Genomic DNA, 24,386 nt, shown 5'->3' on the forward strand with positions numbered 1-24,386 from the left:
CCCCGGGGGCCGCTGCCCGCTCCCTCCCAAGCCCCTCAAACCTGAGGAGCCCACAGGGTTTGCCCCCATCTAAAGCAGCAGGCCCCACCCAAAGAGACCACAGACTGAACCCTCACTGAGGTACTACCTTCTGCTGCCCTCAAAATGACAATAAACCTGCAGTATGGGACAGAGGCCTCCCCAGGCTCCTGTGCCAAGCATCAGGAAACATCTGAGTTTTTAGAGGATGCCACCAACAGTTGGCCCTTTAAACAACAAGGCTGCCAAACTCGTTTCGCAATGGGCCATGACCCTGGGTCTGATCTCCCCCAACTAGGGAGTTCAAAATATACACTGGGGATTTTGACTTGCAAAATTTCATCCTAAAGAACGGTGCCACTAGTACACAAACATAAGACTTTTTTATTTAAAATATAATGCTGTCTTGTGTCAGGAATTAAGATTGAATATATGTCAGATTGATTAATTGGATTCTGTTGGATCAATGGTTTACAAATTTTCTTCCATGAAGCCTGAATATCAGTGGAGAGAACCCAGCTCCCCCACCCTTGCATCTCCCAAGGCAGAGCCAGGGAAGGTTCACTTTTATCTGTTTTATATATTGGTGTAAAAGCAAGATTTTAATAAAAAGCTTACAAAGAATTCAAGTACATTTTAAGGTCCGTGTAAGCTTGTTTTGCTCTTTCTTTTCGTTGTAGAGCCAGGAAAAGTGTGTTCAAATCAAAACAAACAAACAAAAAAATAAAACCAAACCAAAATCTACTTGCCAAGTAAAGAGGTCTAATTGATTTGCAAATATCAAGAGAAGTTTGACTCATGGTGTTCCCTATGGGCAATCCAAATCATATCAAAGGTGGACATTTGGTTCATTCTGTCTTGGACTAATAATTATTCTATAAGAAAACAGAATTGCTTGTCCTGATCTCTCTGGGGTGATAGGAGAGGGAGCCCTATCACATTGGTATTATCATGAGTTCCAAGTTCCAAGGTGTCTGGATGCAATCAAGAGTAACATTGTTTCCTCCTCACAAACCATAGAATGTACTGGAAAGGGGTAATCAGAGGAAGCAAACCAATATTTATTTAAGATCTACTATGTGTCTGGTGATACACTAAGTATATACTTTCCATACATTATCGTATGTTATCCTCAAACAATCATATCATTAACCCCATTTTACAAATGAGTAAGCTGAGGCCCAGGAGGCTTGAATGACGTCCAGAGTTGTACAACAGGTCTCTATACTCTAGGAGGCACTTGGACTTTGCAGAGAGATCTGAGTTTAAATCTTACTTCTCAGCCTCCACATCAGGAAAGTAGGAGTCTTTTCTAGATTTAAAACCTCACTGATGCTCATTCTGATTTTACAGTGGAAGCAGTTACGCTAAAGAGTAAACATTTGACACACCCCACATATTAAAACTATGCAGATTTGCTAAAAAGGTTAAGAAAACTGCACACATGATCTTTTCATTCATATCCCTAGCAGCCTCTCAACTAAGCCACTGTAAAAGGGAAGGCTAGGATTGGGCATACACAAAATTCTTGACTAAACATTGCTGAGAATTTCAAGAAAATTAACACTGAGTTGTGAATAAGTTAGTGCTAAAGAGCCTGACTGACAAAGACACCAGGAAATATATTAGAATCCAGGAAGATCTGTGGGGACAAGAATTGTCAAAAAACCTTCAAAAAGGGGTTGACTGTGTGGGTGGAGTAGTTGTGGGAAGAGAGGAGTCATCAGAGGCTGGGTGGAATCATGAAGATGGAATAGTCCACTCTAAATCCAGGCTATTCTGCATTTGATTCGTACAGACAAGCCCACAGGGTATGGCTCCAGCAGTCGGAGGGCGCCTCAGCTAGGCATTGTGGACGAGTGCTGCTTCCGGAGCTGTGATCTGAGGAGGCTGGAGATGTACTGTGCACCACTCAAGCCTGCCAAGGCGGCCCGCTCTGTCCGTGCCCAGCGCCACACCGACATGCCCAAGGCTCAGAAGGTAAGCCAGCAGGTGCGATCTAGCCATCCTCAAGAGCTCTGTGTGTTATATGTGTGGGTGGGCCAACAGTAATTATGTCCCATAGTCTCCTGACTTACAAGTCAAAATAGCTCCATTTTCACCCTAAATTCTATCCCTTTTCCCTCCACATTGCATATTCCTCCTTCTATTGCCCTGGATGAGCTGATACCCAGAAGGTGGTAGAAAACAGTGACTAACCATAGGCTTTGGAATCAAACAAAACTTAAGTCCTGGCTTCCCAATCACCAGCTGAGAGGCCTTAGCAAAATAATGGAACCTATGCAAGCCTTACTTTCATCCGTAAAATCGGGATAATGGTAATAGCTACCTCATTAGGTAGCTGTAAGAATTAAGTTAATGCACTACACAACTGTCAGACAAGTGTTAACATCTGTCATAACTGTAATTAAGAACAAAGCCTGGAAATTTTCAAGTCCTGGTATTCTGCAAAGGTACAAAAAACACAACACTCTAAAAGGGGAACTATCTGAAACTCCCATTCAGATGGGAGTTTGGCAAACAAAATTTAAAAAAATATATTAAAAAATAGAAATTTATCTTTGGTTCAAAAAATACCTGGAAATTTCTAATAATCAAAATTTGCAGGTGTCTTTTTTTTTTAAGAGCTAGACTTTAAACAAACCTCAGAGGTACTGTCTCTGCCACCAAAAGTTTGTAAATCATCTGATGCACATTAGCCCCTTGATAAGTTTTTGTCGAATGGGTGAATGAATGAGTGAACATATGAATATAAGTAATTAACTAAAAGTTCAGTCATGGAGTAGCAAGAATGAGAACTAAAGAGAAGGTGAAGGAGGAAAAGAAAGCAAAGAAGGTTAAGTAAGGAAAGTGTCTCCTTGGGGACTCTGTTGACAAAATAAAAAACCAAACCAAACAAACCAAAATAAAAGCCCACCACATGTGGTTTTTTAATCTTTGGAGCCAAAACTAGCATTGTGCAGAAAGCCCAAGAGGAGAGACCAAGACTTTTACAATGACACCTTTGCTGCTTCCCCATCCTCAACTGCAGCGGAGGCTGAAGGAGGTGGGGGGCGGGGTGGCTGAGCAGAGATGTGACTCCAGGGAGCCACCCTGAGGGATGGAAAGGGACTGGGCACAACCTGTGCAGAGAACACAGCAGCCATGGTCAGGAAGCAAGCACCGCAGAAGTTACTTTTAGGTGAATGAGTCAGGAAAGTCATGCTGGGGGTGGTGAAGGCAGGATAATTCTTCTTCCCAGATGACCCAGTGCCTCTCAATTTCTAGTTGGGGAGAGGGTGGGGGTCAGAGATAAGTCCCAAAGTTCTGGAATGTCGGGTCTCATGACTGAGGTATAGACACATGTCCGACACCAGTGCTGTCTCCCACATCCTACGGAGCCTGGGCGTTCTGGGCTGACTCAAAGGCTCTGTCTTCCGGGATGCCAAGGGAACCGCCTGTTCTCAATTGCAATTATTTTTGTGATGTTTACAGTATCAGCCCTCATCTACCAACAAGAAAACGAAGTCTCAGAGGAGAAGGAAAGGTGGGCCAAAGAAACACCCAGGAGGGGAACAGAAGGAGGGGACGGAAGCAAGTCAGCAGATGAAAGGAAAGAAGACAGAGCAGAGAAGGGAGACTGGTGCTAGAAACTGAACGCAGAAGCAAAGAGGAAAATGGAGGAGAAAAGCAGAGAGAGGCAAGGACGATGAGAGAGAAGCAGACAGCGAAAGAGAACAGTGGGCAATGCTATAGAGGAAATGAAGAACGGTAGCCTAGTGGAGCTAGATAATGCCTGTGACGGAAGGAAGAGAAGGAGCCGGTTGTAGGATGTGGCTTTTAAACATGGAAAAAATGGAAAAGAAGCATGTAATGCCAAAGGAAAGTCCAAAGAAAGACAGTGGCAAGAGTGAAAAAAGGAACAGAAAATTATAAAAGATAAGCCACAGTTTCTCCCCCACAAAAAAAACAACTAAATAAAGGAATTAAGATTTTAAAAAAATCAAGGCTTTTATATGCATTTTAAAATTTTGTGTGAATCTATTCTAGAAGAATGGCTCATATCAATATATGTTCAGAATTAAATATTAACCCCCAAATCTCTGCAAGACTGAATCGTGTCATGGAAGTTCCCAGATTTCTTTTCCTGCTATGTCCTTGGAGGCTGCATTTCTTAGTCAAGTCCAGATTTGGGCCAAAGGCCATCCAGTATTTGCTTAAAGACCTGTGAGCCCTGTGAGGTAACCTAGGAAGAGGAGGTCATTGAACATTTTTTTTTTTGCACTTTGGAATCAGATTTAAAAATGTATTAGTCTGCTAGGGTTGCCATAACAAAGGACCACAGAGTTGGTGGCCTAAACAATAGAAATTTATTTTCACATACTTCCTGAGGCTGGAAGTCTAAGATCAAGGTGTTGGCAGGGTTGGTTCTTCTGAGAAATATTAGGGAAGGAGCTGTTTCAGGCCTTTCTCCATGGCTTGTGATTGGCCTTCCCTTGTGTCTTCACATCATTTTCCCTCCATGCATATCTGTGTGCCCAAATTTCCTCCTTTTATAAGGACACTGGTCAGATTGGTTTAAGACCCACCATTTTAAGGTGCTGGAGGTGGGGACTTCAACATATGAATTTGGGGGAGGGGGGTGGCACCATTCAGCCCATTACAGAAGACTTCTGATGTATGACTACTGCTTCCATCCATCTCCTATAAAATGCTCTTGCTCTGTTTCTCTCTTTTTCTCTCAAACATACACATAGTCACAGATTTTTAAATCTGCAGTTCTAAGAGTTTCTACTTCATGGAAATACTGTGACCATATTAGAGCTGCAAAAGGCCTTGGAAATAATTTGGTTCAATCTTTTCATTTTAAAGATAAGGAGGTATTGATATCCAGAAATGGGTAACGATGTGGTTAGGCTCTGAGCTGCCCACCTTCCAACCAGCAGAAAACAGCACACAGTCAACATGAACTAATAAGAAATCACTCAAGGACCTACTACTAAAGGTGGCAATTGCAACCTTTAAAATAAAATGTACTTTATAGTGAATGTCATGTATCAGTAAGCCCCCTCAATACTCTCTTGAAGTAGGCAGAGTATTAGTCATCATTTACAATGCTTCTGTTTCAATTCTTTCTCATAAGATAAATTGATGATTGTGTGTAAAACTTACAGAGATAGGTAAAAAATTAGGGTCCTAAAATAAAATGGTTGAAAAAAATATTTTTATTAAGCACCTACAATATGCAAACCTTTTTCTTAAGCATGAAGGAGAATTATAAACATTGGAGAGGCAGTAAAACATAGTTGATTAAAAGTACAGAATCTAGACTCAGACTACCTAGGTTCAAATCCTGACTGGCTTACTGGTGGTATGACCTTGGGCAAATTATGTAGCTTATCTATGCCTCAGTTCCTTCATCTGTCAAAGAGAGTCTACCTAACTGAATATAACTGACTCTACATCATATGATTGTAAGGGTCTGAGTTGTGTATGTGTGTGTGTGTGTGTGTGTGTGTGTGTGTACAAATATATATTTTAGTGAATAAGTTAGTGTCTGCTACATAGTAAACACTATTAAAGTTTTTTTAATATATTTTACTTAATTCTAAAAATTAGAGCCATCCAAAAAAGAAATAGGTCTCCTCAAGTGGAAGTAGGTCTCACATCACCTAAAAATTCAAGCTCAAGCTGCCAAACTTTTCAGGTACATGGTAGTGAGTTTTAAGCATATGATGGGAAAAGAGAACTCAGTGATCTAAGACCCCTTCCAAATAGAGAACCCCAGTTCTACAAATAATTACGACCTAAAAAGGTAGCTCAGCTATCCCATGTGAAGAACACTTTTCTTTTTAGGTCATAGAATGAACTTTCAGAAAACCACCATTTTTCTCAAGCAGTTCAAATCAAATGTAAAACGTGTTTTCATTTAATGGTGCCTGAAGAAAATTTAATTGTAGTATAAACTCCAGCTCATACTAGTTTTAAGTCAAATTGCCAAAGTAAATAGAAATGTGGGATATTTCCAGGCTCACACCACTTCCGGGACATTTCAGTTTCTAGGGCTGCCGACCCAGTGCCTTTCACAAGCATTTGATCTTCTTTCAAACATCTCTTGAAAACAAACAAAACCTCATACAGCTTCTAGTGTGAGTGCTGTTACGATGGAAGGGTGGAGAAAGAGGCAAAGAAAGGGGCTCCAGAGCCTTTTCCCTTCTCTGCCCTCCATCCCCAGACCACCTCCTTCCCACCAACCACCAAAAGGAACAGTGTTCTCCTAAGTGAAACATTCTGCAATTTCTCGTGTCCATTAGCCTCCATGGGAGTAGAGGAGGTTTATTCTCTTTACTTGCCTATAGAAAGGAAATAGGCCTTTTTGCAATATTTACTAGATAACAGGGAGTTGACTTTTTAAAAAACATGTTACTGAATTTATGGGAATGACTTTAATCAAATTATATAGGTTTCAGGTATACCAGGGGTCCCCAAACTACGGCCAGTGGGCCACATGCGGCCCCTGAGGCCATTTATCTGGCCCCCGCCGCACTTCTGGAAGGGCACCTCTTTCATTGGTGGTCAGTGAGAAGAGCATAGTTCCCATTGAAATACTGGTCAGTTTGTTGATTTAAATTTACTAGTTCTTTATTTTAAATATTGTATTTGTTCCTGTTTTGTTTTTTTACTTTAAAATAAGATAAGTGCAGTGTGTAGCCCTGGCCGGTTGGCTCAGAGGTAGAGCGTCGGCCTAGCGTGCGGAGGACCCGGGTTCGATTCCCGGCCAGGGCACACAGGAGAAGCGCCCATTTGCTTCTCCACACCTCTGCCGCGCTTTCCTCTCTGTCTCTCTCTTCCCCTCCCGCAGCCAAGGCTCCATTGGAGCAAAGATGGCGCGGGCACTGGGGATGGCTCCTTGGCCTCTGCCCCAGGCGCTAGAGTGGCTCTGGTCGCAACATGGCGACGCCCAGGATGGGCAGAGCATCGCCCCCTGGTGGGCAGAGCGCTGCCCCCTGGTGGGCGTGCCGGGTGGATCCCGGTCGGGCGCATGCAGGAGTCTGTCTGACTGTCTCTCCCTGTTTCCAGCTTCAGAAAAATGAAAAAACAAAAAAAAAATAAAAAAAATAAAAAAAAAAGATAAGTGCAGTGTGCATAGGAATTTGTTCATAGTTTTTTTTATAGTCCGGCCCTCCAATGGTCTGAGGGACAGTGAACTGGCCCCCTGTGTAAAAAGTTTGGGGACCCCTGAGGTATACAATTCTATCATACATCATCTGTATATTGTATTGTATGTTCACCACCCCAAGTCAAGTGTCCTTCTGTCATCATTTAGCCCCCTTTTACTCTCTTCTAATCACCACACTGTTGTCTGTGTCTATGAGAGCTGACTTTTAATCCAAGTGCAAAGTTGATAGTCTGAAGTTCAAGTAAAAGGCATTGGTAGAAATCATGTTTAGAGGAAGTGGAATGCTCTTTATGAGGTTTGGGGTACACACAGTAGAATTCTTCAGCTTGTAGGCTCACCAGCTATTGATTCCTTTCAAAATCAGAGACAATATTTATTGACCTGAGCAAGATAAGACCATTTTTTTAATCAAGTGAGAGGCAGGGAGTCACAGAGACAGACCCCTACATGAACCCCTATCAGGATCCACCAGGCAACCCTCGTCTGAAGCTGAGGTTCTGCCCACCTGGGGCCGCTGCTTTGTTGCTCAGCAACTGAGTTATTTTAGTGCCTGAGGCAAGGCCATGGAGCCATCCTCAGTGCCCGGGGCCAACTTGCTCATCGACTCATGGCTGCAGGAGTGGGAAAGAGAAAGAGAGAGAGAGAAAAGAAGAAGGAGGAGGAGGAGTCAAGAAGCAGAGGTCGCTTCTTCTGTGTTCCCTTATCAGGAATCAAACCCAGAACTTCCACATACCAGGCTGATGCTCTACCACTGACCTAACTGGCCAGGGCCAAGATAAGTCCATTTTTAAATAAGGAGCAGGTGGGGTTAGCAAAGGTTCTTCACAGTGGCTCCTGACCTTCTAGACCTGCAAGGTCAAAATCAGTTTCTCTATTCTTAAGGGCCTTCCTGAAGTCTGAGCACCTTTCCCTGATGCCCACATGTTTGGGGTTCCTCAATAAGCAGGGCTCTTTCAATGCTTTCGTGCTGCCTCATTTTTAGCCAGCAACCAAAAGAGGTGATTGAGAAATGAAGACTTAGATTTAAACTCAATAAGGGGAAAATAGAAATTGAGAACAGCAGGGAAATAATGGGAGACGTGGGGCAATGGGTCTAAGAGTCTGTCTGGTGCTTCCAGAGAACAGCTAGGAGAGTCCTCACCATACTGGGAACTCAACTGTAGCTCTGACGGGCTATTGCTAGACAAGTAACAAGAGCTAGCAACCATTTTGGAAATGGCATCTTTAGTTTATTAACTAATGTGGTTCTAGTTTTAAAAACCATTGGTCACAGAACTAACTCTTGAGAAAATGATGGTAAAAATAAGAATGCTAAAGGTGCATTGAACTAATTTTAATTTTAAATGCTCTTGGTGTTAATATGGAATCTGTAATTAACTGCAGCAAATAGTTGGGGTGCAGGGGCATATTTTCTCTTCTTTACTTTTTATTTGTCTAGTGTGTGTGTATGGAATTTTATTTGTTGCATCCACTGGGGATTTGGGGTCAATCACATTTTAAAATTACAGGTAAAAACAGTTTCCTGGCTTTTCTTTCAGTGAAGTTAAATTGTTCTGTAACATTTAATCATCATTCAGGAAATGCATAATTCCTTTGTATTCTCCAAAGTTCTAAGCCTAAATTAAATGTTATTCATAAAATAAAGGGGACATTAACAAAAGAGAAGAAAGAAGTTAATTTTTATTTTATGGCATCTTCTAAGGATCCAGGAACTTCAACCACTTCCAGTTTGATCTAGCCAGAATCTAGGTCAGAATCCAATAACTTTCATATAGAACCAATATGCAATTTAGAAATTTTGAGGTCGAATTCTTGACACAGCACAATTGAAGGTCAGTGGATCCAGCCATCTTCCTTCCAGAATCCTTTGTCTCTATATCTCCAAGAGGATGAGATTATTGGCCAACACTATCAAATGACTTTTCCACCACTTTCCCCTCTGTGACCATGAACATCTACTTGCTCTGGCATACACTTTTGTTCCTACTGGATTGGAACAAACATTTATTTGAGCAGACACAGGTCATTGTCGCTCTGGCTCCTCTAACTGGTAGTGTCAGGATTTCCATAGGAAAGTAAGATGTTATGAACAAAATCTATGAAAGATTGAACATGATAGCGACTCTTTTCTCTGGTAAAATAACCCCAAAATTTCCAATGAGAGACTAAGAGATTTTATATCAAACCCAAACTGGCCAAGTGGCTCAAGCTTCCAGTCTGGGATTCAATATTCCAAAAGTTTTTACAAAATTCTATGTAAAATATATAAATGCTCACATGGGGCTTTCTATCTGGCCAACTCTAAGACATCAAGTTATCAAAGCCCAACCAGTCTAGCCATCTATGAAAATGCAAAATGCTATTTTCACAGTTGTAGATAACAATTACAGTAGGATAAAATTTTCTAATGATTAAGAACAAGCCCATGGCAAGTTGAGGGTTGGGTAAGCATTGCTAATCAGCTGACAACTGACTTGGAACATACACTATTTATAACATGATGCGAGTGTGGCATGCTTGAATAATTCATGAAGCATTTCAAGACTAGAAAATAGAAAAGTATAAGTGGTTCAATAAATGCATAGCATTATATTATTTTGTGAGTATTATTTGACTAAGGCCACTATTAGATAGTCTAGTTTGTAATAGGTAAATAACAATGTTTACTTCTTCTTTGAAAATACACTAGAATGCAGGTAGTTGTTTTGAAGTGTTTTTGGCACAATAAAACACTTCTGTTTTTTTACAACTGTATGCGTGCATAAATGGTTCTTGTGCCATTTACTGTCTTGGAAAAGCACTGGCTGGTACTAGGCATGTTTACTTTTATAAGCTGAAGGCTTCCATCAACCTCAAACAGATGCAAATCACTTCAACTTCTCATAGTGCTATTTTGTTTATCCTCAAAGTTAAGGAGAGCCTTCCAAACTTCCAAGTTTTTAATTCAGTGAGGAGAAAAATTTAACACACAGCATTTGTTTTATCTTGTGGGGTTTTTTTTTTAGTTGGATTTAATGGGATAGTATTGGTTAATAAAATTACATAGGTTTCAGGTGCACATTATCTGTAGATTGCATTGTGTGTTCAACCATGCCAAGTCTCTTTCCATCACAATCTATCCTCCCTAAGCCCTTATCTGCCTCCTTCCCACATCTCCTTCACTTCTGATAGTCACTATGCCACTGTCTGTGTCTACGAGGTTTTTTGTTTGCTTGTTTTGCTTAATTCCTTCATCTTTTTCACCCAGCCCAGCAACTGCCCTCCCCTCTGACAGCTGTCAGTCTGCGGAGCACAGTATTTGACTCTTTCGCCAGATTTGGTGCATACACCAAGAATGAGTAGAAGAGGGCAACACCTTTCCCTACTAACCCTGTGAACTCATCACTGTTGCAAGGCAATAACACCAAAAGGTGAACTTCTCCCAGCACATTGTAATATAAATTACTGCATACATTGGTTTAAATATGCTAGCATAAGTTGTACATCAGATGAAATAATCACATTTTGGAGGCTTAATAGAAAAATAAATCAAATTCAGTTTTTAGATAAAAATGTGCTGAATCTTTAGCACATATCAGTGAAATTGCTAGAATCTGGTATTTCACTTTTTAAAATACCACAACATTTTAACCTTTTCAACAAGTCCAAAATCAACTCCCACTGGGAAAGATGGTGCGCTTAAACTTGTTTTTTTTTAATTTAAAAATGTAACACAAACACAAACAGCTAACTAAACAAGCTGCCCATAAAATCAACAGTCAAAGCATACCTGTACCCTGAAGTATTTTACAACACCTTTTAAGACTACTAAAGGCAACAGAAATACTTCCAGCCAGTAAGGGAAAATGCCCCTCAGCATTTCTTTTCTTTTTTTTTTTCCAGGCTTTTAAACCATTTTGTTAGTGATTTCTTACATCACAGGCAGACGTATTTGAAATAGAGTTGTGGTTTGCTTTGAAGAGTATGAAAGTTGCTAGGTTAGGATAATTATGGAATAATAATGGGAAAAATGCAAACGCCCTAGTTCCTGGAGATGCCTAGGCATGTACTAGCCCCTTGAAAAAAGAGCTTCATACCTGACATCCCAGCACTCAAGGGGGTTCTGGGCACCCAGTTGCTAGCTACTCTTTCTCCAGCCAGAGAAGGGACAGCAGCAGCCTAGCAAGGAATGTGTTTTGACAATGGTAACTACCAAAAAAAAAAAAAAAAGGGAACATCAACAACAATAACTGGTATTTATTAGGGATATGTCCTTATTTCATCTTTAAGCTTGTAGGGTAAATACTATAATTATCCCCATTGTACAGATTAGAAATTTTGGGCTGAGTAAGGTCAAATGTCTTGCCAAGGTCTTGCTTTAAAAGTGGCCAGACCAGAACCCATAATCAGGATGGACTCCAGTGTGGTCACCGTGCACTTCACTCTCTCTCCTGTCTGTAGCTCTTTGTTGGCATTTACCTTAGCACAACCCAACAATTGTAAGTTCTGTGGCAGGAGGGGGCTCTGTGCTCTTTGACCTTGTCCAGAGCACAGCAGATGGTAGGGAGGTTTGTTGTTGATTTGAATGAAGTCTATTCCACCAATTGTTAAATCAACTTAACAAGCATTTCCTGGTTTGTTACTTTGCTCAAAGCACCAGTATCTGGGTATATACAGAGGTGAAAGACCATGCTACTGCCCTCAAGGGGCCTACTTGTTAGTGGGGAAACAGACATATACATAATTTACTCTGCAGAACATCAGTGTTCTAACAAAGGTAGACCCAGCATGGATTCTCAATAGCCCGAAGTCAGAGCAGAGTCACGTTGCTAATACGTTCACAAAATGGACCTAACCCACCCTGACTAGTTAGCTCAGTGGTAGAGCGTCGGCCTGTTGTGTGAATATTCTGGGTTTGACTCCCAATCAGGACACACAGGAGACGCAACCATCTGTCTCTTCACCTCCCTCTCTCTCCTGCTCTCTCTCTCTTCTCCTCCTCCTCCCGCAGCCATGGCTGGATTCCTATGAGCAAAGTTGGTCTTAGGCACTGAGGATGGCTCCCTGGCCTCTGCCTCAGGCTCTAAAACAATGGCTCTGTCGCTGAGCAATGGAACAACAGTCCCAGATGGCATTGCCCCCTAGTGGGCTTGTCAGGTGGATGCCGGTCAGGGTGCATGTGGGAGTCTGTCTGTCTGCCTCCCCTGCTCTCACTAAAATAAAATTTTTAAACAATGGATTTAACCCAAGGGCCCTTCCAATGGTAGGCTCTCTTGCATACAACTATAGATATCTCTCTGTGCCACGTAAATGTGTGAGATCACGTGCCATCATAGCCACATTATGAGGTGGGCACTCCTACTCCACCCTTTCATTTTACAGAAGAGGAAACTGGGCCCTGTGATTGTCAAAGGTCACACAATTCCTGTGTGGGAATCTGGGATCTAAGCCACGAGTGGAAGCCCAGGTTCTCCAAGAAACAGGAAGGTTTTTCAGAAAAAAAAAAAACAAGAGTCTGGGCTGATCAACACTGTGTCCAGCCTACAGAGCTCTCATTTTTTGTTAAAGAGGCAGCCTCTCTAGCAGAAGAGCCAGTCTCTCAAAACGTGCACCTTGACCTTTGGTTTGAAAAGTTACATTCCAAAGTGCTCAGTAAATCACATGACACACTCATTGTGCTTGGCTCCCAGAGGGGAAAGGCTGACCTAACTCTTGCGTTTCAACTTGTGATTCCCCAAAGTAAAGAGATAATAAAGTTGATACTGAGACACCTAAACTGTCCTCTGTAATTCCACACGTCTTCAGGCCAAGCTGGCAAAATAGCTAGAGCACATCCTTTCCAACAGGCAGTCCTGATGCCTGGACATCTTTTCAATCAGCCACTGCTCTTTTTATATTTTTTCCTATTTTTCCCTTTTTAGGAGGTCAATGCTGAGTTAGGATCCTATGTACAATAGACTAATAATATTCCATGCTGGAAGGTATTTCCCCAGTGTTTGTATAGGGCGCCAGGCTTTCCTTAGACTTCATGTCATATAATACTCAACTTGTTAGGAGTGGGTAGAGGTGGAAACATAAGTCTATTGAAAAATATCACTGCTTTCTCCCTGAAATATAAGAGTCTATTATCATTCCTTTATTTAGATTCTGTCTCTGGGGCAAAAATCACATTAAGCTAGGCAGGGAGAAAGGAAGTGTTTGTAATCCCCATGGGGTCGACTTTAGCTAACTGGATGCTGTGCTGCTTCCCTCCATCCATAACCACACAAAGGGGGCTCCCCTCACAGTTGTAGTAAGGAGGGCACCGACCCCTTAAGCCGGCCTCTTTCACTACCTGGTATCATACGCGGCTCATGACGTTATCAACTACAGTTACTGGAGGGAGATTTGGACCTTGAGACACCAGATATTGTGCCTCTTGGGGAGAAAGTATGGCAGAGCAGCTAACCAGTGAGCTCCAGAATCAGAAGGAACTGATGCAAATCCCAACCATAGTCACCTCTTCACTGCAAAGAAACTAGGCAAGTTGTAAGATAAAATGGGCAAAACACTAGTACCTACCTCCAAAAGAACTAGCAGAAATAAATAAGAAAAAATATTCAGTTAACATATGTAATACAGTGTCTACAGTGTCTAGCACATTATATAGGTTCAAGTGATGAAATTGTTATTCTTTTTTTTTTTTTCTTTTTTTTTTATCTGAAGCTGGAAACTGGGAGAGACAGTCAGACAGACTCCCCCATGCGCCCGACCAGGATCCACTCGGCACGCCCACCAGGGGCGACGCTCTGCCCACCAGGGGGCGATGCTCTGCCCCTCCGGGGCGTCGCTCTGCCGCGACCAGAGCCACTCTAGCGCCTGGGGCAGAGGCCAAGGAGCCATCCCCAGCGCCAGAGCCATCTTTTGCTCCAATGGAGCCTTGGCTGTGGGAGAGGAAGAGAGAGACAGAGAGGAAGGAGGTGGGGGGTGGAGAAGCAGATGGGCGCTTCTCCTATGTGCCCTGGCCAGGAATCGAACCCGGGTCCCCCGCCCGCCAGGCCGACGCTCTACCGCTGAGCCAACCGGCCAGGGCCTGTTATTCTTTTGTTAAAACAGTAAATTGTTTTATTAGTCGTAGGTCTATCAGTTTGTTCCTATGTACCTCAAGCAATTTACTAATTAGCAATCCTCAGGTTGTATATGAGACTGATGCAAATGACATTATCTCCAAGGTTATTGTGAAGATTCTGTGAGATTACTGTGTAAACTGTAGAGTGTCTGCAAATGTTCATCAATATTATTATTGTCATTGTTATTAGCACCTTTTTGTTTTGTTTTGTTTTATTATTAGCACCTTCTTAATCAGACAGTTTGTGGATAGTTTTCCTTTGAAATGCTAGGAGCTAGGATTAGAGCCAAGAGATAACAGAAGAATGAGAATGACCCCTTCAAGGTGTTTTTCAGCTTTATAAATATCTATGTGTGGTACATAATGTGTAATAACTTATATTGCAAATCGAGCCCTTCTCAAATTTATTCCCTGATGAGTTAGTTGCTCAACCCTTTCTTCAGGGAAGTAAATTTCCTCAACCAACCCTGGTGAGCTGGAGAATCAACATTATCTTTTTTAAAATAATCTTAGTTTACCTGGTGTCAATAGGAAAGAGTATTACTCACTACCGTTTTTCTTTCAAAAATCTGTCTAGTTGCATACTAGAAACAGCTTCAGCTGGTTTGTTTGTCTTGGACAAGCTGTTGAGGTGAAAAGTTTTTGCTTGGCTCAATGTGGGACAGTTTCATAACCTTTCGAGAAGTGCACCGAAGGTGGGTGCCAGCTCCAGTGGCCACTTGTGACATGCCTCCACTTGCTGCCCATTGTCGAGGGTGGCCAGTGTAATTAAATTAAGACAAGGAGCAAAGCAACAGATGCAACTGAGACCAAATCCCTGAGTGCTTTTGTTGTGTTACTGTCATTGTTTGAAACAAAGAAGTCACATTGTGACAACCTGGGAATAGAGCCAAATGCAAACCAGAGGACGTCCCAGCTGGCTTTGCATGGCCTCCACCGACTGTGTGTGTGCATGGGAACCATGCTGCCTGAGCAGCGTCGGCTTTCCTCAAGTAAGCTTCTGCCCATGGCTTTGCCGGGATGCCGACACAGACCCAGAAGAAATAGACCAGATCTCTGTGTGCAGACCTTACCCGTCAGCTTTGAGACCAAAGGAAACGACTCTCTCAGTCAGCAAAAGGGATAGCATCTATCTGGTCAGCTGGTCTAACCTCAGTTCCCCTTGCTACAGCCCTCATGAATTTGAAGAGTAAAGCATAAAAGATACCTGAATTTCTTCTTCTGGAACTCTGGGATTTCATTTGGCTTGAGAGGAAAACTAAAGATGAAACACCTCTCATGTGGTTTTCTTTTCATTTGTTATTATTTCATCCTAGTTTTATTATTATTTCCTAGTTGTTATTATTTCATCCTAGTGAGTATTTTCCTAGTTTGGGTATTTTCCACAATCTTAAAAATAATTTTCCTAAATTGGTACACCTTTTAAAAAAAGAAAAAAGAAACCCTCAAATTAGCATATTTTTAGGCTTGTTAATTTGGTTAGTAGTTTGGTAGAGAGATAGTATCCTTAATAATAGCTATTTGGGGTTTTGATAGCCACAAGCCTAATCAGCAGTCTACTGAGAATTGAACAGAAATGTTTCAAAGAGTTTAGTACAACAGTGATCCTATTCTGTAGACCCATGTGCCTTTCTGACATTTTTCTGAAGAGCTCCTTTAAGAAAGCAAAATAAGATGTAAGATTAGGAATACAAATCTACTGGTAGTTTAACAGTAGATGTTTTACTCAGCAAGAAATACATGTGAAGTAGACTTGATAAAAATGTCCACTTAACATGATACTTGGGGAAAAGTTCCAGGACCTTAAATGAATGCCATTTCAAACTATCTTATACAAATGCTCAGTTTCCACAAACTTTTTCTCAATGACCACTGAGCTAGATATTTTGATAAACATTTTTATACAATGATGCCATATTCCTTCTATTTGCTGACTACAGGATATTGACCATCTTACAAAGGGCTAACTGGCTTTTATAAAGAACTTGGTGATTATTCCAATATTCCAGGTAGAGCTGAAAAACATGCATAAGAAAAATTATCCAATCCTCATGGGCCTTAGCCTGGATTAGTGGTTGACTCTCCCCAGCGTCTCATTCTGTCCAGGTATCAGCGCCTTTACAATGATCTCTAAGCTCCTAGCAATGACTGGGTGAGTGGCCATTATCTTAGCCAGAAGGAAGACTTTGGAGATTCCAGTCACCATGAAAAGAATTCTTGTTCTTGCTCTTGATAGGAACTTGTTCTCAGACAAAGGCCACTGTGGATCTTTAAACCCAGTTCTATGCCAATAATTATCTATTACACTTTCCAATAAGGACCTTCAGGCTAGAGGTGAAACCAAGAGAAGCCCCCTATGAATATGCATGCAAATGCCACTTCCTCCTGGATTTAATTTTACACCTTATGTGTCTAAATAAATTTTGTTTTTTAAATATATTCAAGGATAAAATAACAATTGTAGGAAAAGTATAAGTTGATTCTGCACATTATTAGAGAGTCCATTATACTTGTTTATCCATTCATTGAATTTGCTCTATAGCTATGGACTGAGCACCTGCAAAATCCTGGCTCTGTTCCAAACATGGGGCTGTACAGTGAACAGATAGATAAATCCCTACTGTCTATCACAGGGCTTCTGTTCTAAGCAAAACTCAGTGTTCCTTGGATGGAAGCATTGCTTGCTTATGAGTGAATGGCAGCACCAAAGCAATAAAGATGAAAAGTGATAATAAGAAGAGTGAGATAATAATAATAATACTTATGTAGTGCTTACCACACGCCAGACTATTATGAGTGCTTTTAGGTACTAATTAATTCTAATACTTAATCCTATGAGGCAAAAACTATTATTATCCTAGTTTGTGGATGAAATCGAGACACAAGAGATTGTCCCTTGAAGAAGTTCACATAGCTAAAAAATAGAAGAGCTAGAATATAAGCCAAAGCTCAGTATGTCTAGGATTTTAAAGACTCTAAATTAATGACAAGTTTACCCAATCTTCTACTTCTAAAACACTGCTTTTCTCCAAAGGGCAAAAAGATTTTAAAAAATGAAAAAATATATCCTCTTTTTATAAAAATTAAAACTAAATAAAATGCAATGAAACAATAGAGAAAAACTCCAGAATATGATTTTTTCCCCTAAGAAAAGATGCTCTAGGCAGAAGACTGAATTTTTCAGGGTTTCCTTTCTACCAATGAATCTATGATAGCAGCAAATGAATATAAACATGTCTTTTTGTGGTTAAAAAGCAATCTGTGGTCCATAAGGCCACCAGGGGTACATGCAGGTAGCTTGAGTGAGGTTTAACTAAATTAAAAACTAACAACCTATTTACTTAAATAAGACTTCCTCAGAAAAACTTAGCCCAAGCTCTCTGTTAGATTGACTTTGAGGCATAAGATATAAAAGTTTGAGACCCAGTGTTGGAAGGAGATGGGTAGGTTACATAAAACTTCACCATCTTTTTTTTTTTTTTTTTTCTATTTAGATGATTAAATTTAACAGGGTGACATTGGTCAACTAGAGTACATAGATTTTGGGTAAATATCTCCACATCATTTGGACAGTCGATAATGTTGTATACCCATCACCCGAAGTCAAATCATCCTCCATCACCTTATATTTGTCCCTCTTTATGTCCTTCCCCCTCCCCCTCATTCTTCCCCCTTCTCCCTCCCCCTAGTAACCACTGCACTCCTGTTTATGTCCATGAGTCTCAATTTTGTGTCCCACCTATGTATAGAATCATACAATTCTTAGCTTTTTCTGATTTACTTATTTCTCTCAGTATAATGTTTTCAAGGTCTATCCATGTTGTTGTAAATTATACTATGTCATCATTTCTTATGGCTGAGTAGTATTCCATTGTATATATGTATCACATCTTTATCTAATCCTCTAATGAAGGGAATTTCAGTTGTTTTCATGTCTTGGCCACTGTGAATAATGCTGCGATGAACATGGGGGTGCATATGTCTTTATGTACCAATTTTTTTTAGTTTTGTGGGTATATACCCAGTAGAGGAATTGCTGGGTCATAAACTTCACCAACTTAATATCACTTTTTCTCCCTTACTTTTAGGAAGTACATTTGAAGAACGCAAGTAGAGGGAATGCCGGAAATAAGAACTATAGAATGTAGGAAGACCTTCCTGAAGAGTGAAGAATGACATGCCACCGGCAGGATGCTTTGCTCTGCACAAGTTACCTGTTAAACACCAGAAGACCTACCAAAAAAATAAGTTTGATAACATTTCAAAATATGGGCATTCCCCCAATGAAATACACAAGTAAACATTTCAAGCATTGTCTTTAGGAGTGATTGTTAAAAGCTTTGCACCTTGCAAAAATGGTCCTGGAGTTGATAGATTGATGTTGATCCTTTATCAATAATGTTCTATAGAGAAAAAATATCTATATCTATATCTATATATATATAAATATATATCTTAGTCCTTGCCTCTCAAGAGCCACAAATGCATGGGTTTTGTCTAGATCCAGTTGCACTAAATTCGTCTCTGAATCATGACTGCTGGAGCCATTCAATCCACAGTCTTATCTAAATGGTTTATTAATTTTTTTATTTGCACTTCTTTCTACGCAACACAGGCTTTGTTTTACAGTGTCTGGTAACTTTGTTTTTCTATCTCTGCCCACCCCCCTTGATCACCATTATATTTGCTGAATTTGGCCTCCTCCATAGCAGCAGCAAGCAGTCAAGTAGCACACCGATTTTTCACCCACAAGATTCTATCTGTGGCATGTGTACCATATATAAGTTGGGTGCATTTCTTTTAGATGAAAAGCTATATTTTTCCACATCTTGCTTGAAAAAAAGAACGCAAATAGTTGCAACTTTGAGGCCAAATGTTTTTAAGTGTATGTGTTAAGCATAGAAAGTCTCAAACTCTCAACAGTTCCTTCAAACAATGAGTTAGTGTGCAACTTAATTAGTAACTTCTCCCTTTTCATTTCTTTCCATATAGAGCACTATATAAATTTCGCATATCAACCATACAGGATATATCCAACAGTATGTAAAACTCTTTTTTAGTACAATGGTGCTATTTTGTAGTTTGTTATATGAAAGAGTCTGGCCAAAATGGTAAAAGGTGAAAGCAAAATAATCGGATGCCTGGAGCCTAAGACGGCACAGAGGGGAAGGGTACTAAAATCTATCCATCTGGGAGAGAGGGCAAAGTACCCTGATTATGCCTTCCAAGAGAAATTTACAACACAAAGTCCGCTGATGCAAATTTGTTTGGCGAGTCCAGAGAGGAGTGGAAAAAGTAGACTAGGAATTTAAGAGTCCTGGTTTCTTTTTCTCACTGAAGAAACAAACATCTGCCGACTCGGCCATGGACTCACCACTTTGTGACCTTGGGCAAGTCACTTCACCTCTCTGTGCCTCAGTTTCCTCATCTGCAAAATGGGGCAATACACCATCTACCTACCTCACAGGGGTGGTATGAGAATTAAAAAGATAAAGCTCCAGATTATTATCTTGGGTTGCTATGAGGGTGCAAGTTCAGAGCCCTTGAGTTGCTGGGATGCAAGGAATTCTGTAAACAACTCATTCAGAGCATAACTAAAAAATTGATTAGCCAAATGCTCCTGACATGCCAATTCTTGTCAAGAAAATAATTCAATTAAGTATCCAACTAACTAGATTTTAAAACCTAGCAAGCAGCTCGATCTCTTTTTAAAACACTTTTCAAAATAAGTTAGAAACATTTGATTAACCACTTGATTTTGAATTCTGCACTTAGGTTTATAAATACAAAGTAAAAATAAAAAAAGAAGAAAAACAAAAAGATTTCTACCAGCAAAAGGGTGATTGCTCAATTTGTTAGTACTCACTGACTGTTCCAGGCAGTTATTAGAAATCTAGTGATTTTTTTAAATATCATAAATAATACTCTATTCATTTTAAGAAACACAGTTATTCCTTCTTTAGAAAATCTTATAAAATGGTCCAAGATTTCAGCTATTGAAATAGCTAATAAAAAGTCAGTTTCCTTCTTTAATTTTGCTTTTATCCTTGTCCATATACTTATACACACACACACACACACACACACACACACACATGTATGTTCTAAAAATATTTTTTGTTAAAATATACTTGACTAGAGTTGCTAGTTGAGAAGTAAAAATTTCCCTCACAACTAGAAATTTCCCTTCGTGTCTGCTTGAAAGAGTGGCCTCTAGCCGTCCATGGATGTAGCTTACCATTCAGCTAAAATTTGGTATCAAGAAAGTCTGGTGGTGAGGACAGGCCTGTGGTAACCTGAAAACTGTTTCCTGTCTACATAACATTTTCCTCTTAGAACAATCGGTCACCCACCATTTATATCTTTTATCTGCCTTAGAACTTTCTGGTAAAAAACAACCAGGTTTGATTATTTCATGAATAGTGTATCCCTTTTATTCTTGTAAAATATACAGAAATAACATCTTTAGTTTTTAGCCTACTGATTCACCTCAAGGTTCAGAGGCCATAAATAAATAAATAAATGGATAGACTTCATGGATTTAGAGCAAATGCCAAAAAAAAAAGAAAAAAAAAAGGCCTATTTAGTGGGTGCCTCCGTGGTGTTATTTGAATTGAGCATCTCTGGCATGCGATCACTATTGACAGACATAAAATGCACTCTAAGCCATTTTTGCCCTTCATCTGTTTTGCAAACATACGGTGTCTGTGCAGTGAGGTGCTGGACCCCTCTTCCCAAAATGGCACTTTTAATTTTATTTCTTATTACTAGAGTGTACCTTTTCCCAACAACACTTTGCATGCAATCCTCTGCTGACCTATGCATTTCCAGACCTAGCTAGACAAAGTAATTCTAAGAATGTCTATGACTTATTTGATTCACTCACTAATTCTGTCACAGCCCATATGCCCCAGTGAGGAAAAGCTTGAATATGCAGAGACATCATATTTCTTAACTTTCTCTAACACATAATCTTCTCCAACTGTATCATAAATCAACTAATTAAAAATTGACTAATTATTATACTAGTCCACTATTTTATTTTCAAATGAATTAAAATTAGAAGGCAATTTGATACAAACTCTATAAGTCATATGGTCACCATACACTACAGCAGAATGACTCAGAATTGACAGAAAAGGAGCCCCTAAAATATCACAACTCAAAACTTGATAAGCTTTGCTTTAGAATTTTAAAAGGAGGCAATTTCAAGATGTTTCTGGAAGAGTCATATATACTAACTTTGGAAGGATAGGCTCATTTCCAATTAAAATGACGATAGAATACAGAGGTCAAATTTCTGCTCCCACTTCCCCAGAGAATATAATGCATTATCGGAACACTGTAAGATAAAGCTTCCCTGAAAAACCTAGTGCATCTTTCCATCAACATCCACTCTTCCAGAGCTAAAAAAAAAAAAAAAAATCTCTCCCAACACATCACACACACACATTCATCCTTAGAGTTCAACAGAATACTAAGGGAAAAATCACTTCCTTGAAAAATCTTATCAAAAAAAAAATTCCTAGCCTCCCCAAGAATCCTTGCCCTCCTGGGAATGTCAATGTGTGTGTAGATGAAAGCATCTCACACACTACGGCTCCAGGGTTTGTGTTACAGTGTATGCACTTGGGAGTAGGATTCTCATTGAAGATGTCACACAGTTTTGCTTTCCCATTTATTGTTTGGCCAGCTATGCCAATGTGGTGCTATTGTTTCTTTAAGAAAGTACTTGACTAAAAAAAAATGGAAAAAAAAAGAAAAAAAGGAAGCATAGACATATTTTTTTAAAGTATAAAAACAACAATTCTATAGCTAGATGGCTTAATAAAGCAGCATTAGGTCTAGTCACCACCACCTTTCAACTTTTTATCACTCACAGGTAGTAGACTGTTCACCAAATTGTGAGTTTGGGGGTTTAGGGGCAGAAGATGGAAATGTTTTAGAATCGGAAGACTCCATTACTTTGTTGGCTCTCACACTCAGCAAAATTAGCACTATGGTACTAGCTCTGAACACCCTGATCAAGAGCAGGGAACATAAATGGGGGAAGGGAGGGATTTCTTACAGGCAATGGCAGAACCAAAAGGATGATTAAATTACTTAGAGATTTTAGAGCTTTCTGCTCTAAAACAGATATTCAGCAAGTGGAGGAGAAAAAAAAAAGAGAGAGAAACAATGCATAGATTCACCGGCTAAAAATAGCTTCTGCCACATCCTCCTTGAATAAATCTTTGTCATTTACTGGTTTATAAAAGATATTCTCCCATCATCTAAACATCTCAAAGAGCAATAGCTCCCATGAAAAGCAACCACTGATCTCACTGGGAAGTGTTGGAAAGTATTTCCTTATGAGATGGGGGTTATCTACTGAAAAGGAAAGAGAATACTTTATGAAAAATCATTGAAAGAGATGGCTAACAATCTGTGAAGATTTTTTTGTTTGTTTTTTACTCTATACCGTCTTTAAGAATATCTTAATATTCAAAAATGACTTGGTTCTTTCTTCTTTTTTTTATATTGGAATGAGGGATGATATGTAAACCCATATAGACTCTTTAAAACTATAGGCTATATAGAAATGTATGTTTGACTTGTTGAAACTATAATCAGACTATTTAAAATGTTTTTGCTAGGTTTTAATCTTAAAAGATTGTGCTAATTTATTAGAGGCAAACCTTCTTGGGCTCTCTTCGTAAGAGAGAGTGTTCCCATTCAAAACACCTGGGTCTTCCTAGCAATGTTTTCAAAAGATAAATCTGACTTATGCAGCATTACGTCATCATTTTTAAATTTTTTTAATTTTTAAACATAAGAATTATGATTCTTTACCCCCTCTCCTGAAATGATCATAAAGTCCAGAATCTGAGGAGGCAAAAACAAGAAGAAATTTTGTTGGTTCTTTGTTTCTTGTTTGTTTATTTGTTTTTGATGCTAGTATTTAATCCTATAATGCATATTTGCTTATCAATATTTTAATATTCTGAAAGACTTTCCTGTTAGGTATTAGAAACTGATACATAGATATCTTTTTTTGTATGCTTTCTATTTAAAAAAAAAAAGAGATGAGAAGACGGAAGCTTTAAGTGCGTATGGTACAAGATAAAGATGTCAATTTAAATAACCAAGTCCTATCTGGAACAATACTTTTTGTTAGAAAACTTCTCATAAATAAGACAGAGACCCAGAGGATTTTTGAAACTGTCTTTATTCCTCCTAGTCCTTATTCATCTAGTATCTGCCTCAAAATTTAATAGAGGGCTAACTGACCAAGCTGAAGCCCTAGAATTAAAGGGACTTATTTAAAAACGTACATTTTTACATGTTGCTTCTTAATTTATGATGTCATATTGATCTTAAATGTGGTCTTTCTCCCCCATTCCTCAGTTGTCATTGATAAGGTCTTTCAAAGGAGAAAAAATACCATTTTTTAATTAATAAAAGGGAACACAAAAGTCCAAATATCACTGCTTTATTGAAATATGAGTTAACATGGAGGAGCTAGAGTTCCTTCTACTTAACTCTGGCAGAATCACCTTCAAAATGACCTTCACAATCCTTAGATCTGCCCTTTATTAAGTTGTCCAGGACAACTGTATCCTAAAAATAAACAGTACTCATTTTTTTTTGTCCCAAATGCACTGGTATAAAAGTAGGAAAAATGAAAACAGGACTCGAAAATCCCTTCCAAGCCACCCACTGGCCCCACTCACTCGCCCACAGCAAAGCCACTTCCGTTAATCCCTTAATCTGATTTTGTTTGGGTATTTATCTTGTACCTGCTGCTATACACACTGCAGGAGGGACTCGGAAACCTCAAACCGTCTACCCACATCTCTTCTCTGTGTCTGTGTATCATTAAAATGTCTATTCAAAATATCAAAAAACTTTCAAACATCATGCAGCTCATATTCAGTTTACATAAGGGCCCCAAATACCATGTCAGATCTCTTTCTGCTAAACAGATTAATAAACTACAAGAAATGAGATTACATCATGTGTTTTACTTCAAATATTTTTACCACACTTATAAAGCAAATGTGATAAACTTACAGACACTGAATTAATTTTCCCTGCTACTCTGAAACCAGAAACTAGTGATTGGTCATTCATGATAGCTGT

General features: G+C 39.6%; 1 protein-coding gene across 6 annotated transcripts in view; it reads left to right on the top strand.

Moving 5' to 3' along the window:
* The window catches only part of IGF1 (insulin like growth factor 1), a 72,594-nt gene extending 48,616 nt beyond the window's left edge, over nucleotides 1-23,978 (top strand). For 2 of the 6 annotated variants that reach the window (XM_066356489.1, XM_066356498.1), the window contains exons 3-4: nucleotides 1,817-1,998; nucleotides 18,353-23,978. In XM_066356489.1, coding sequence (XP_066212586.1) covers nucleotides 1,817-1,998; nucleotides 18,353-18,412 — 242 coding nt within the window. In that variant the 3' untranslated portion in view covers nucleotides 18,413-23,978. Of the gene's footprint in view, nucleotides 1-1,816; nucleotides 2,011-3,492; nucleotides 3,930-18,352 lie in introns of those variants that run through there. The other 4 variants (XM_066356508.1, XM_066356462.1, XM_066356482.1 and 1 more) reach the window with 4 other exon arrangements.
* Nucleotides 23,979-24,386: the final 408 nt, after the last annotated feature.

The sequence above is a fragment of the Saccopteryx leptura genome, chromosome 1 (genome assembly GCF_036850995.1).
Source record: "Saccopteryx leptura isolate mSacLep1 chromosome 1, mSacLep1_pri_phased_curated, whole genome shotgun sequence".
Taxonomy (NCBI): domain Eukaryota; kingdom Metazoa; phylum Chordata; class Mammalia; order Chiroptera; family Emballonuridae; genus Saccopteryx; species Saccopteryx leptura.